The 13,455-nt window shown below is 37.0% G+C and overlaps 1 protein-coding gene across 4 annotated transcripts in view; it reads left to right on the top strand.

The window, feature by feature from the left end:
• Positions 1–13,455, top strand: part of TRPS1 (transcriptional repressor GATA binding 1) — a 373,555-nt gene that overhangs the window by 179,560 nt on the left and 180,540 nt on the right. For all 4 annotated transcript variants that reach the window (XM_042972939.1, XM_042972941.1, XM_042972940.1 and 1 more), the window contains one exon: positions 4,196–5,325. In XM_042972939.1, the coding sequence (XP_042828873.1) occupies positions 4,196–5,325 (1,130 nt within the window). The remainder of the gene's footprint in view (positions 1–4,195; positions 5,326–13,455) is intronic.

The following is a 13,455-nucleotide window of genomic DNA, read 5'->3' as shown; positions in this document are numbered from 1 at the left end:
GGACTATAAACAGAAACATGTGCTTAGTAACAACAGAATCCTACCTCTTCATTTACAGCTAAGAATACTACGATTGACAAGTTTATGAATTTGTCATGGAATGACTTCACCATTTTCCCACTATGTAGTCTTTTCATCCGCTTAGCACGAGCAATTAAATTAGGTAGTTCATTTTATTAAATAATAATCCCATTCATGTGACGAGTACTGTAGACTGTGCTAACATGGCATTCACTAGCTACATGTGCCTATTTACATTTCAGTTAATTTAAATTAGTGAAAAGTTAATAAAAATTACTTAAATCAGTTCTTGGGTTGCACTAGCCCTGTTTCAAGTGTTTAGTAGCCACACGTGGTTCGTGGCCATGGTAGAGACAGGGTAGACTGCAGAACATTTCCAGCATCTCAGAAAGTTCTTTTGGACGGTACTGATCTTCAGTTTGCAAATCAGTTTCAGGTACATTCTCTCAGTTGATCCTCACAATAATCCTGCAAGATAGCAAGGTGTGTACATTGATATCCAGAAAGGTGAGGAAACTGAGGTGCCAGGAGGTTCAATAATGTATCTTTGCAGAGACTTATGTTATAGAACTTCCCTTGGGAGCAAGCAAATCCAAGTAATATGAATACAAATGAATAAAGAATTTCATCTACAAATCTTGATCTTCAAATGCAGTAGTTTAAAGGCAGAGAGGTGGCCTAGCTTGCTCACTGTTGTACTCTATCATCAGTTACAGAGATCGGCACAAACTAAGTACTCAATAGCTACTAATTACATGAATGAATAGGTGTAATTTTTGGTCCAAACGGAATTTACAGTTTAATAGAAATTCTAAAATACGGATATCCGTGTCAAAGGAGCTGCTGGATTAACGGGTTATAATTATAACTTACACTCTTTATTCTGCTTGTGATCTCTCTTTTAGTAGAGTCATAGCTAGGGAATGGTAACCTTTTTTCTACTCCTTGCTGGGTTCAGCCATTTGAAAAGTTTGAAATAATTCTCTGAATGTGTGGTGCTCTTTCCTGGCAATAAGATTCAACACACTGTTGCTGCAAATACTTGCTTTGTATAACTGTTATTGCTGTGTATTTTTGTTTAATCTAGGAAACAGTTGTTTTAAGTTAACATTTGGAGGTCATGAAAATACAGTGAATATGGTCAGTAGTCTTAGGTAAGGTCTCCTAAAATAATAAATTATGTTTTATTTTAGAATGGCATTTAAATGATATGAATCAGTTTATTTGACCATGACTTAAATGTACATCTCTTACAAAGAAAGTATAAAAATGTCCACAAGTGTAGCCTTCAGGTCTTTTTGAAAGAGAAGAGGAATAGAACACTAAGTAACAATGTTTCCCAAAGTTAGCTTTTATATTATATAAAATATTTAATTCTAATGTTATATTAGCTTTAAGTAATATAAAAACTAATATGATTTAGTGGCTATTTACCAAGAAGGCAAATAGATAACCTATGTCAGTGTCATTATTATTGTTTTTATCGTTAAATGAGATCCTTGTGTTTTTGTTTGCCTGCTTGGGTGGTTTGTAAAAGAGTATCTTACATAATGATCCTTAAAAAATTTTTTAATGTTTATTTATTTTTGAGAGAGAGAGAGAGTAGAGGAGGGGCAGAGAGAGAAGGAGACACAGAATCCAAAACAGGCTCCAGGCTCCGTGCTGTCAGTATAGAGCCTGACTCAGGGCTTGAGCCCTCGAAGTGTGAGATGGTGACCTCAACCGACTGAGCCACCTGGGTGCCCCAAAAGAGTATCTTACATAATAATCTTAAATAATGGAGCTGGCTGGTTTTCCCTGGGTAAAAAAACACAACTTGTAGACACACAAATGCCACCAACTTAAAAGATTTAATGTGGTTTGCATAGCAAGTTAATTAGTTCTAAGCCAGAATGCTTTACTGGCAGTTTTGGTTTTGTTTGTTTACTGAATGGCCTTTCTTTCATGGTCTATGCACCTGATAGTAGTCATTTTTAGCCTGGATTTTCTGACTTTTAAAGTTGTCAAATACTGGAAGGGATGTTGTGATGCTTAATAATAATTTCGATGCACTTCAGATTCCTATGTTTCGGGATTTCTTAGGACTTTATAGAAGTTCAGCCCTTCCAGTGTAGACGTGGCATATGAGACTTGAAGATTGCAAAATCAAAGAAATAGTGATAATGTGTCATGATTTCTCAGGAATCCCTTTCTACAAGCAGAAATTACAGATACTTTATATCAGGAAGATCGACAACTTTGAAACTAAAAGCTGGTAACTAAACCAAGAAAATTTTTGCATACTGGCTTTTTCACTCGCATTAGAGGAGAATGGCATACTTCTCAATTTGCCCCCTTTGATTCAAGTTGAATTTCCTGCACAAAGTACCAGAGTTGATGGAATCACATTTAAATGCTTTGTTTCTGAAATTAAGGTTTCTCCTCACCTCCAGTGAACTGGGTTATAGATGGAGGGATTTTGTAATATCGTTACATCTCAGGGCATATTTTAGTTGTTCTGGTCCCTGAAGTGCTAGGTTAGAAAGGCGAATAGACTGTATCCTCCTGTGGTCTGGCTTTGACATCTCTCGCACTGCTGATTGCCAGGCTGCTGGCTGGGAGGGTGCGCCATTCTTCCCTCTGGTCAGATGATGATCTGCTATTGTTGACAGACTGAAGTCTGTGTGCTTGCCATGGGGGATGTGGACATCACCAAAAGTGATACATTGTCATCCTTGGGTTACAGGCTGTGAGAGATGTTTGTAAATTATTATCTTAATGTATAGTAAGGGTTGAGCTGTTTCTGTGTTCATGCACACTTCCTAGAACTCTAATACTGGAAATAAAGTGGAGGTTGCCCCAGATAAGCCAGCTCTTGGCCGGACAAGGTAATTTGATCAAGCTCACAACCTGTCTTTAAGTCGAAGCATGGACTACGGTCTGAGTCCTGTACAGTAGAGGTATAAGCGTGTCTCTCAATGTGCTAAGGGAATGTTATTTGCATATTAAGTAGAAGCTCTTAAATGATTTTGAGATGCTTGAGACCTTTCTCCTAGAGTGATTTGGATATGAGCAGTGATCGCACATGTCATTTTTGAGCAGCTGGTGAAGAAGGCAGAACATGATTATGTCACGTGCTTAATCTGTTACATCTGGTAGCTAGAAAAATTCAGAAATTCTCCGATAGTCAGAAGAGGAGATCTCTTCCTTTTTGGAGGATTTCTATCAAAAACTCTGTTTTAAACCAGGAGTTTTGTCTGCTCAGTGGTGGCGCTTGCTTAAGCTGCCTGTTGCAGTGCCCACTGAGGAAGGACTTTATATATAGTGGCCTTTGAATGCCTTCATTGCCCTAATGCTGTAAGTTTTACAACTTGAGATAGGAAGAAGAGCTGTGATCATTTCTATAGTGGGATTATTTTGTTTTGGCCTTTGAACATCCCCTTGACCCACTGAGACAGAGCCTTGATCCAGTGGGACTGAGCTTTGATCAAATGAGGCCCTGGAAGATTTTCTACTTTTCCTTTATCCTAGATTGGGAAACATTTTAAACTCTTTACATTAGACCTTCTTCACTAAGACTTCAAGTCCACTGCCTTAACTTCATTTTTAGTCTAATAGTGCCTGCTTGGGCTTTTAATTACCAGCCATTTTGTGTGGTCATGTTAGCACCTTCATTTTACCCGAAAGGGAGGCTTCATCTTTGCCCAAAGCCTCATCGCTATAGGAACTGAACAAGGATTTCCTTGGAGAACATCTGCATTGAGCAATCTCTAAGCAACTGCCTCCGGTTTTGACAGCAGCCCTTAACTTCAGGAAAAGAAATCCCCTGTGATTTGGATGCTTCTGCAAGCATGTGGTTACAGGGAGGCAGTAGTAAAACCTACTTACATGAAAATTGTTTTCTTGGCTTTTTTTAAAAAAAATATTAAATCCATTGAATTAGTTATAGTACTCTTATTACTTATCTTTGTTGCCTTGGCCAAAAATGTTTAGCATAATGAGCCTCTCAAAAGAGCAGCTATTGAGAAATGAAGAGTGCATTTCTTTGGCGCTGATTATTCAAGTGATTTCATAATAAGCAGAAGTACTATTGTATTTTTTGATGTGGAATACTTGGCAGTGCCCCCTCCTCCCTCCTACAGAGAGCACTGAAGTAATGACACCTTTAAAGTAACATCCATCTCTTCCATACCAGGTCACTTCAGGTGGAACGTTCATTGGCATTGGACGGAAAACACCGGATTGCCAAGGAAACACCAAGTACTTCCGCTGTAAATTCTGCAATTTCACTTACATGGGCAACTCCTCAACTGAACTAGAACAACATTTTCTTCAGACTCACCCGAACAAAATAAAAGCTTCTCTCCCCTCCTCTGAGGGTGCAAAACCTTCGGAGAAAAACTCTAACAAATCCATCCCTGCACTTCGATCTGGCGATTCTGGAGACTTGGGAAAGTGGCAGGACAAGATCACAGTCAAGGCAGGAGATGACACTCCTGTTGGCTACTCGGTGCCCATCAAGCCCCTCGATTCCTCGAGACAAAATGGTACAGAGGCCACCAGTTACTACTGGTGTAAATTCTGTAGTTTCAGCTGTGAGTCCTCTAGCTCACTTAAACTGTTAGAACATTACGGCAAACAGCACGGAGGAGCGCAGTCAGGCTGCCTTAATCCAGAACTGAATGATAAGCTTTCCAGGGGCTCTGTCATTAATCAGAATGATCTAGCCAAAAGTGCAGAAGGGGAACCAATGACCAAGGCAGACAAGGGCTCTAGTGGGGCTAAAAAGAAGGATTTCTCCAGCAAGGGAGCAGAGGATAACATGGTGACCAGCTACAATTGTCAGTTCTGCGACTTTAGATACTCCAAAAGCCATGGCCCCGATGTAATTATAGTGGGGCCGCTTCTCCGTCACTATCAGCAGCTCCATAACATTCATAAGTGTACCATTAAACACTGTCCATTCTGTCCCAGAGGCCTTTGCAGCCCAGAAAAGCACCTTGGAGAAATTACTTATCCATTTGCATGTAGAAAAAGTAATTGTTCCCACTGTGCACTCTTGCTTTTGCACTTGTCTCCTGGGGCGGCTGGAAGCTCAAGAGTCAAACACCAGTGCCACCAGTGCTCGTTCTCCACCCCTGATGTAGATGTGCTCCTCTTCCATTACGAGAGTGTGCATGAGTCCCAAGCATCAGATGTCAAACAGGAAGCCAATCATCTGCAAGGATCGGATGGGCAGCCAGCTGTCAAGGAAAGCAAAGAACACTCATGTACCAAATGCGATTTCATTACCCAGGTGGAAGAAGAGATTTCCCGACACTACAGGTAAGCCATAGCGGGGCGGGGGCGGGGGAGGATATTAACAGAATGATAGGAAGAATCCAGAGGGCTGATCCAAGAATCATTGGGAATGATTACAGTGACTTGGGGAAGTTACAGGACGAGCGAACATAAAAGATCGTTCATAAAACTGCAGGTTATGTATTTATAGATGTGGTAAGCACAGATTCTAATTTGGTTACTTGTTTCAGACCATTTACTCTTCTGCTTCATACCTGTTTTGTACCGTTTACTGAGTGTGTTTTAAAAATTGCAGTGATGACGGTAATGCTGATGAGTTTACTCATTTACCACAATCCCATTTATTTGTCCTTGCTAAGTGACTCCACATCCCACAATTTTTGATGGAGGAGCTCCCAAATGAAAGGTGCCATTATAACATGTTCTCTTCTCTACTCCAACTGGAAAATGATCCGCTTGAGAACACGTTGCTCATTTTTCTTTTCAAATGAGATTGGACATCCTTCTGGCTTTAAAACTTTGAGCAACACCTTTGTTTCGCAAAGAAACCGTAATCTGAAGGTGAGCGTATTGTCATAGGTGTGACTTTGGATTTCTGTACACTCACTCCTCGGAGCAGGTAAAACCACTTCGGGTATTCCAGATTCGTAAACAGAGATACAGGATATATGTTCATTTTTTTTCACTTCGACACTATTCTCTGTATAAATGTTAGTCTTCCCAGTTCATCTTTCGTGTTTTCTAAAGACGGGTTTAGGATACGTATCTTTATTTCATTTCTGTATTCATTCCTTAACTGATTAATTCCAAAAATGTGCATTGTGCCAGGCATCGATGATAAAGGAGAGAACAAGATGAACATAGTCCATGCCCACAGGGAACTTACAGTTTAGTAGGGAAGACGTTCACAGATCATTGTGAGTACGAGTGTCGTGACAGTTGAAGTAGAGGCCACTGTGTTTGATGAGAATGACCTCATAGCCCAATATGGTAGATGAGGAAATGCCTCTTTGAAGAAGGAACATTTACACTGAGAGTTGGTTATATGACTAGGAATTAGTTTAGCACAATCCCGGTAATACAGCATGTTCTGTTGTTACTTGGCACTCAGTGGGTGTTTTCTTGCAATAGCGCTTAGAGATGCATCAAAGTAAAGAGCTTTATTGACTCCTTTTAAGTGTTTTTCCGTATGTAGACTCAGTATACTAGTTCAAAAATCTAGTCATTTTATTTTTCCCATCCCGAGATTCTAAACAGTTCCTCTCATTCTTTTTGAAAGCGTGTGTTAGTTTAAGTGCGTGTGTGTTTTGTCAGTCACCAGTAATGAAGCAGTTCATGTCCAACAATAGGCTAATAATGTTAGATGTTAATTTGAAGGGCATCCTAATGTTCACAGTGAATCTAAATGTTCAGAAAACACTTCCTTGAGATTTACACTGTTTAATTTATAAGGTCAGCCCTAGGAAAGACACAGTCCTGCAATCAAATATGTGTTCACACTTGTAGTGAGTGTTTCTGGCTCCTCTGATGTTAGCTGCATGCTAATTTATTTCTGGGCTAGCAGACATTAGCTTCCTTCTGAGCTTTACTAGTGTGCATATACATTTGTTAGGTGCTGTAAAAATTAGGTAATCTTGTCTGGGTTTAAAAGAGGAGACTTTCTTTAATCATGAGGAAATTAGCCACACACACCACACACACACACACACACACACACACACACACACACACTATACACACACATGTACATACATACACATCTGGATACCAGATCATTTGCATTAGTGGCTCTTTTTGAGGAAGCTGAGGCCATTGCTTGAAAACCTGTCTGGAAAAACAGACTTTCTGTATGCTTTGGTTAAACAAAAAAAAATTCTCCCAAGAAATGAAAGTATGAATAAAAATATGACTGAATAATTTCAGAGTTTAGTTAGTAGTCAGTAAGGACAATAAGCTCTAGAAGGAAGAGACTAGTCTCTTATTGTTCACTGCTCTGTCTACACAATTTAGCACAGTGCCAGAATGGCTAATAAGTGCTCAGTGAGTAGATCTTTAAGTAAATGAAGTGCCTGTGAGTTTTTGACTTCACAGTCGTTAAGGATAAGCCAAGATCTCCATGGTGAGTTACAGTTTAATCTGAGACTATTATAAAGTCTCAAACCCTTCTGAAGATTTAGGGCTCCACACCAAATAACAATTGTTTGTGCATTTTGGATATCAGTCAGCCTTTCAGCACTTTATTAGATGAGAAAACTGAGCAGTATTTGTTCCTAGGGCATTAAAATACTCCTGCACTTGTTCTTAAAACCTGATGTAATTTGTGTGGTCCCGGATCCTTTAGGTTGCTGAGTAGTTTATCTCTGATCTGTTTATGAGATCTTAGAGAAATATTTGAAATGTGGAGACTTATTCTTTCAGAAACTCTACTGAAAGTTGAACAACAGTGGAGGCTTGAGGGATACGAAAGGGAATAGTTCTGTGGGTGCTGAAAATCTGTTCTATCAATGCATTTTCCCCACATGCTGTATTTTGAAGACAGTATAAAAGAACAAGTTTACCATATCACAGTAATATTTTTTCTGGTTAAATTTATGTTGATTCATATTATTCATGTTGGGAAACTTTCTCCATAATTCTGGTATAACTAGGGAATATTCTTGGCTTTTGAGTGCTTTATAAATAAGACTTACAGTGTAGTAAGAAGGTAGTACAATCTATGATCTATAAAATATGTGAAATCAGGTAGCTATAAGAAAAACTACAGCTGAGAAGCAGGAGAGTTGATTTAGAGCTATGAGTGAAATCCTTAGTGTGGATTCTATTCGGTGGGCATTTTCATGAAGAACCCAGTTTAACCTCAGTTGAATTGAAAACATTATTCAGTCAGCAACTGGAACTTGATCAGTTCTTTTTTCCTAACATTTCATATTTATTTATGGTGCCCCTAGCTCACATTTGACTGACTTACTGTATTCCACCCATGAATTTGTTTCTCACACTCCATTTCTTTTATTATTTATCACTTGATTAAGCAGTATACCCCTTCTCTAATTGACCACCATTCTCATCAAAATTGTCAGTGTTATAACTTACCGTTCCGGAGTCGGTAGGAGCACTGTCCCCTTAGAAAACAATGACACTAGATGAAACATACTTTTCAATGCCTTGCTAGACTCCTGTGAATTAAGGGAAACTTCTGAAACTTTTCTCGTCTTTCCTTCACCAAGATTGGACAAAACCCAGACTGGGGAGAAGTGAACAGCAAGCATGGAGTGTGAGGTTGCACTGAGGCAAATAGCAGTCGGTCAGGAGACTATGCCTGGAGTCACTGAGAGAGAGAGGCTGCTGAATCTGAGTTTTACTTTAAGCTGGCACCTTGAAGGTAGCTAAAGTGATTCCACATTTAGAGCCTTCGCTGACTTCTGTCAGAAGTAGGCACGCATTTGTCTAGATGAAATACTCCATTTTCACCTCCATGATATCTGTGGCATAAGATAAACCTTATCTTATATGAGCTCATTATTACAAAAACTCACCATATGCAGAGGGATATAAACCATTCTATGGGAAATAAGTAGGAAGTGTCATAATGGCTTTTTAGATACCTGGGGAAATTGTAAGTTATGAAAATACAGTAAATTTTTCAGTTATAAAAAAGTTATAAAAATATAATGTTTTTCAGTTATAGAAAAGTAGTGTTTAAATAATGAAAATCAGATTTACAAATCAAACTACATGAGACTATAAATGACTAGAAATACTCAAAAAAGAATCAAACAGCATTTTTTGAATTGAAAATATAATTATTGAAACTTAAAATATAGACAGGTTCAGTAACAGATTTGCAAGTGATAGAAGGCAAATGAGTTCATTGCAAGTTAAATCTGAAGACATTAGCCAGAATATTTAAAAGAATGGATAGGGATGGAAAGTATCAAAAGTAGATAGTGGGTTTTAAAAACACAATAATTCGTTTTAACCTGCATCTAATTAGAGTTCCAGGAGGAAAGAATATATAGAATGGAAGGTAGGCAAGTAGTATTTGAGGAGATAATGGCAGATTTTCTCGAATTGAAAGATGAAAGACATAAGCACACAGATACAAAAAAAACATAGCGTCTACTGAAACAGGGACATAAGCAAATAAATTCAGTCATAGACACATTGTGGTAATAATTAAAATGCTACAGAGGTCTTCTTAGAGCCTCCAGAGGGAAACTACATATCAACTCCTTAGAAAAGACAATTAGGTTACTCTAGCAGACTTCATCAACAACAATGGAAACCAGAAGAGGGAGAAAGTCTATTCAAAGTTTTGAAGGAAAAAGCACAAAAAAAATGGTCGACTTAGTATTGTCTACCTGTGAAAACAACCTTCGAAGAAAAAGCAAAATATTTCCACATAGGCAAAGACCAGGGGACTGTGGATAAATCAGTCATAGCCTGCCTTATTTATGCAGTTAAAAAGAAATAGACTAAGGTGTTGGGCAACACAGTATGAACATTTGTAGGGGGTATGATCAGAAGTAAGGTGCTTTACGGCCCTTGAATTGTCTGGAGTTAGTTGAGTTAGGACTTTGCTGTGCATACTTGGAAACTTTTAAAGTTAACTAATGAAGGAATAGGAAACGGGTACATAACTTCTGAAGCTATAGAGAATGGCACAACAAAATAAGATTCCATCTGTTTTCTAAAAAATGGCAAGACAGGATACAAGGTAAAAATGCATAAATAGATGAATATTTAAGTGGATAAACAGAATTCCAAAAGTAAGATGGTAAAAAAAGAAAAGACCAGCTATCAAAACCTTAATGAACCTGTGTAGATTAAACTTTCCACTTAAAAGGTATTGTCAGACTTACTGAAAAAGAAAATTCAAGGGGTGCATGGGTGGCTGCCTCAGTTGGTTAAGCATCCGACTCCTGATTTTGGTTCAGGTCAGGATATCACACTTGTGGGATTGAGCCCTGCATTGGGCTCTGCACTGAGTGTGCAGCCTGCTTGGGATTCTCTCTTTCCCTTCTCCCCCTGCCCTTCCCCACTTGCTCTCTCTCTCTCTCTCTCTCTCTCTCTCTCACAAAATAAATAAACTTAAAAAAAGAAAATTCAACTATATATAAGCTGTTTATAAGATATACACTCAAAATATAAGGCTATGGAGAGTTTGTAACAAAAAAAAATAAATGGAGTTATAAGCAATATAAACCAAAGGAATATGGAGATACCTTTATTAATCTCAGACAATTTAGATAAATTGCCTGACAATTTTAAGACAATTTTAAGATAAAAAGCATAGGAAGGATGTCAATACATAAGGATAAGATGTTCATGTCTTGAGGGAGATAGAACAATTCTAAATATATAAACTATAAATAAATCTATATGTAAAACAAAAATTGATCAACAACTACAAGGAAAATATGACAAACCACAATCACAGTGATAGATTTTAAGAAACCTTTCTTATTAGAGGTTGAATGAAAAAAATCTTCAAAATATAAAAGATTAGAGCAGCAAATTAACAAACTTGTTTTAATTAAAATATATCAATTGTGCATCCAACTATTTAGAGGATTCACATGCCTTTCCAGCAGATTTAACATACTTAGAAAAATGGACAAACATTAAGCCAAAAAGAAATCAGATTTCAGAAAAACATATCACACAGAACATATCCTTTGACTCAGTATAATTAAGTTGGGTCTCACTAACAAAAAGGTAAGAATAAATGAAGTTACACAAGGCAAATAGTAACAAGAGAAACAATTAGGTCACTTTATCTCAGAAAACATGGGTGTTAAAAAAATTATAAAGGGTGGGGTGGCTGGGTGACGCAGTTGGTTGGTTAAACATCAGACTCTTGATCTCAGCTTAGGTCACAGTACCTGAGTTTGAGCCCCACATGAGATTGAACTGGGTGCTCATGGTACGGAACCTGCTTGGGATTCTGTCTCTCCTTCCTTCTTCTCTCTGCCCCTCCCCTGCTTGTGTGCACTCTGGCTCTCTCTCAAGATAAATAAACTTTAAAAAATTGCAAAGGGTAAAATGGTCGGTACATATGACTGCATAAAGTGAATCTGACAAATTCTGGCAATATCAGATGCTCATGTTCCCAATGGAAGCATTATTTTACTCCTCAGATAATTTCTTTCATCAGTACAGTAGGAAACCTGTGCAGAAATGTTCACAGTAGTATTTTTTGAAAGAGCAGAACAACCAAAACAAAAATCAGAAACAAGAACAGGAAAAAAAATACCAACTGATAATAATACCTTTTAAATATTATTAAAGAATTTGTAGATTTGTATACAGTGGAATGTTACACAGTAGTGAATTTGAATAAATGGCAGTTGAACAGGACATATGAATCTTATAAGCATAGTTTTGCCTGAATCAAACAAATTGAAGACTATTTGTAGCTGGATACTATTTTATGTAAGTTCAAAAACTAGCAAAACAAAACCATATACATATATTCATTATATATATGTTTGTGTGTATATTCACATATATACCATGTATATTCATTCATATACGTTCATGTACATATATGGAACTATACCACAAATATAATTTCTTCTATATCATCTCTATGTGTATACATGCACACACACACACACATACACACACACACACACAGATCTCTCTGTATTTCTCTGTATATGTATATATGCCCACACACACAGAGGGCATATTGAATATATTTACCTATATAAAATCATATCCTATGATTCTATGATTATGTTCTAATGTATTTTTATAACAAAAATAAATGTTTTTATAACATTCATTATTAAATATGAATGTGTATATGTATTTATGTAAGCACATATATAGGTAGAATGTGTGTATGACTAACATTACATAAAATTTTTAAATAAAGTGAAATACCAATTTTCATCAATACACAAGTCCAATAAATATTTGAGTGAATGCCCAGTTCCCCTTATGATTAAATAACTACTTAAAAAGCATTAATAATATCATTGTCTACCTGCTTGTTATCTACAATGTGTGAAAATTGATATCCTTTTTGGTAGTGCATGTGATGATAAGCATCTGTCCAATTGGAGATTTATGAATGCATTTAAAAAATTTCAAACAGTGTTTGAATCTTTTAGACATAAAATATATAACCTGGGCTGAAGGAAATAACACTGGATACCATAATTGCTTAAATTAATGTAGCTACTGCTCAATTTCTACCTTAAAAGAGCTCAGAGAAGAGCATAGTGAAGGATAAATTTTATGATAAGCACTTAATTATCAACACATCTGAAAAAGCCAAGTATACAGTGCATTAGGACAGAGTTTCTCAAAGGGTGAGGGCCATGATGGTTACATTTAGATTTGTGTATATTTATGTGACATGTTCTTTTAAACAATACCTAATAAATCAGTTCCCTGTAATACCTTGAAATGGACCTAATAGTTCAAGCTGAAAATTCCCATTGTGAGACAAAACATTACCCAGGATATTATATCCTTCAAGAAAATAACCCACAAATGGCACAACCTTTGTTTGTATACATTATTGGAATTTCATATTTCATGGTTCTGAAGACTTTTTGCACAAGAATGATGATCAATTCTTGGAATAAAATAAATTTTAGCTATAATTTCTAGTTCATGTTAGTTTATGGAAATCATTTCCCATTTCTTATTCATGTTCTATTTTATGGAGAGGTTTGTCTTCCTATTTTGAATATATGGGTAGGGGATATCTTCTTTTTGGAAGTGAGTTAAGTGAATCATAACTTGAAGTTTTTCAGATAGGACATGAGTTAAATGAAATCACCGAGACCCCCTTAAAAAAAAACCAGTTACTACAAATGAGTAAATACTAATCAGATTATTTCAGCTTTAAAAATATGAGTGGGTTGAGTGGAATCTTACACAAAGTTCAATTTATCTTGTTTTGTAGACCGTTCCTTTGCACTTCACTAAAGCTGAATATTATTACACTTCCAGCTTCCAAAATTTGATTGATCTGGTTATTCACCTGTAATTCCTTTTTTTTTTTTTTCCTGGTCTTTGTCTCTCAGATGCTCTCTTCACCTGCTTTCCACTCCCTCATTCTCCAGTGTCATTAATCTCCAGTATCCTATGTTAGAGGCCTTTGTACCAGCAAAAGTTGTATTACAAAAATGGCTA

The sequence above is a fragment of the Panthera tigris genome, chromosome F2, assembly GCF_018350195.1.
Source record: "Panthera tigris isolate Pti1 chromosome F2, P.tigris_Pti1_mat1.1, whole genome shotgun sequence".
Taxonomy (NCBI): Eukaryota; Metazoa; Chordata; class Mammalia; order Carnivora; family Felidae; genus Panthera; species Panthera tigris.
This window is presented reverse-complemented; position numbering and strand designations above follow the sequence as displayed.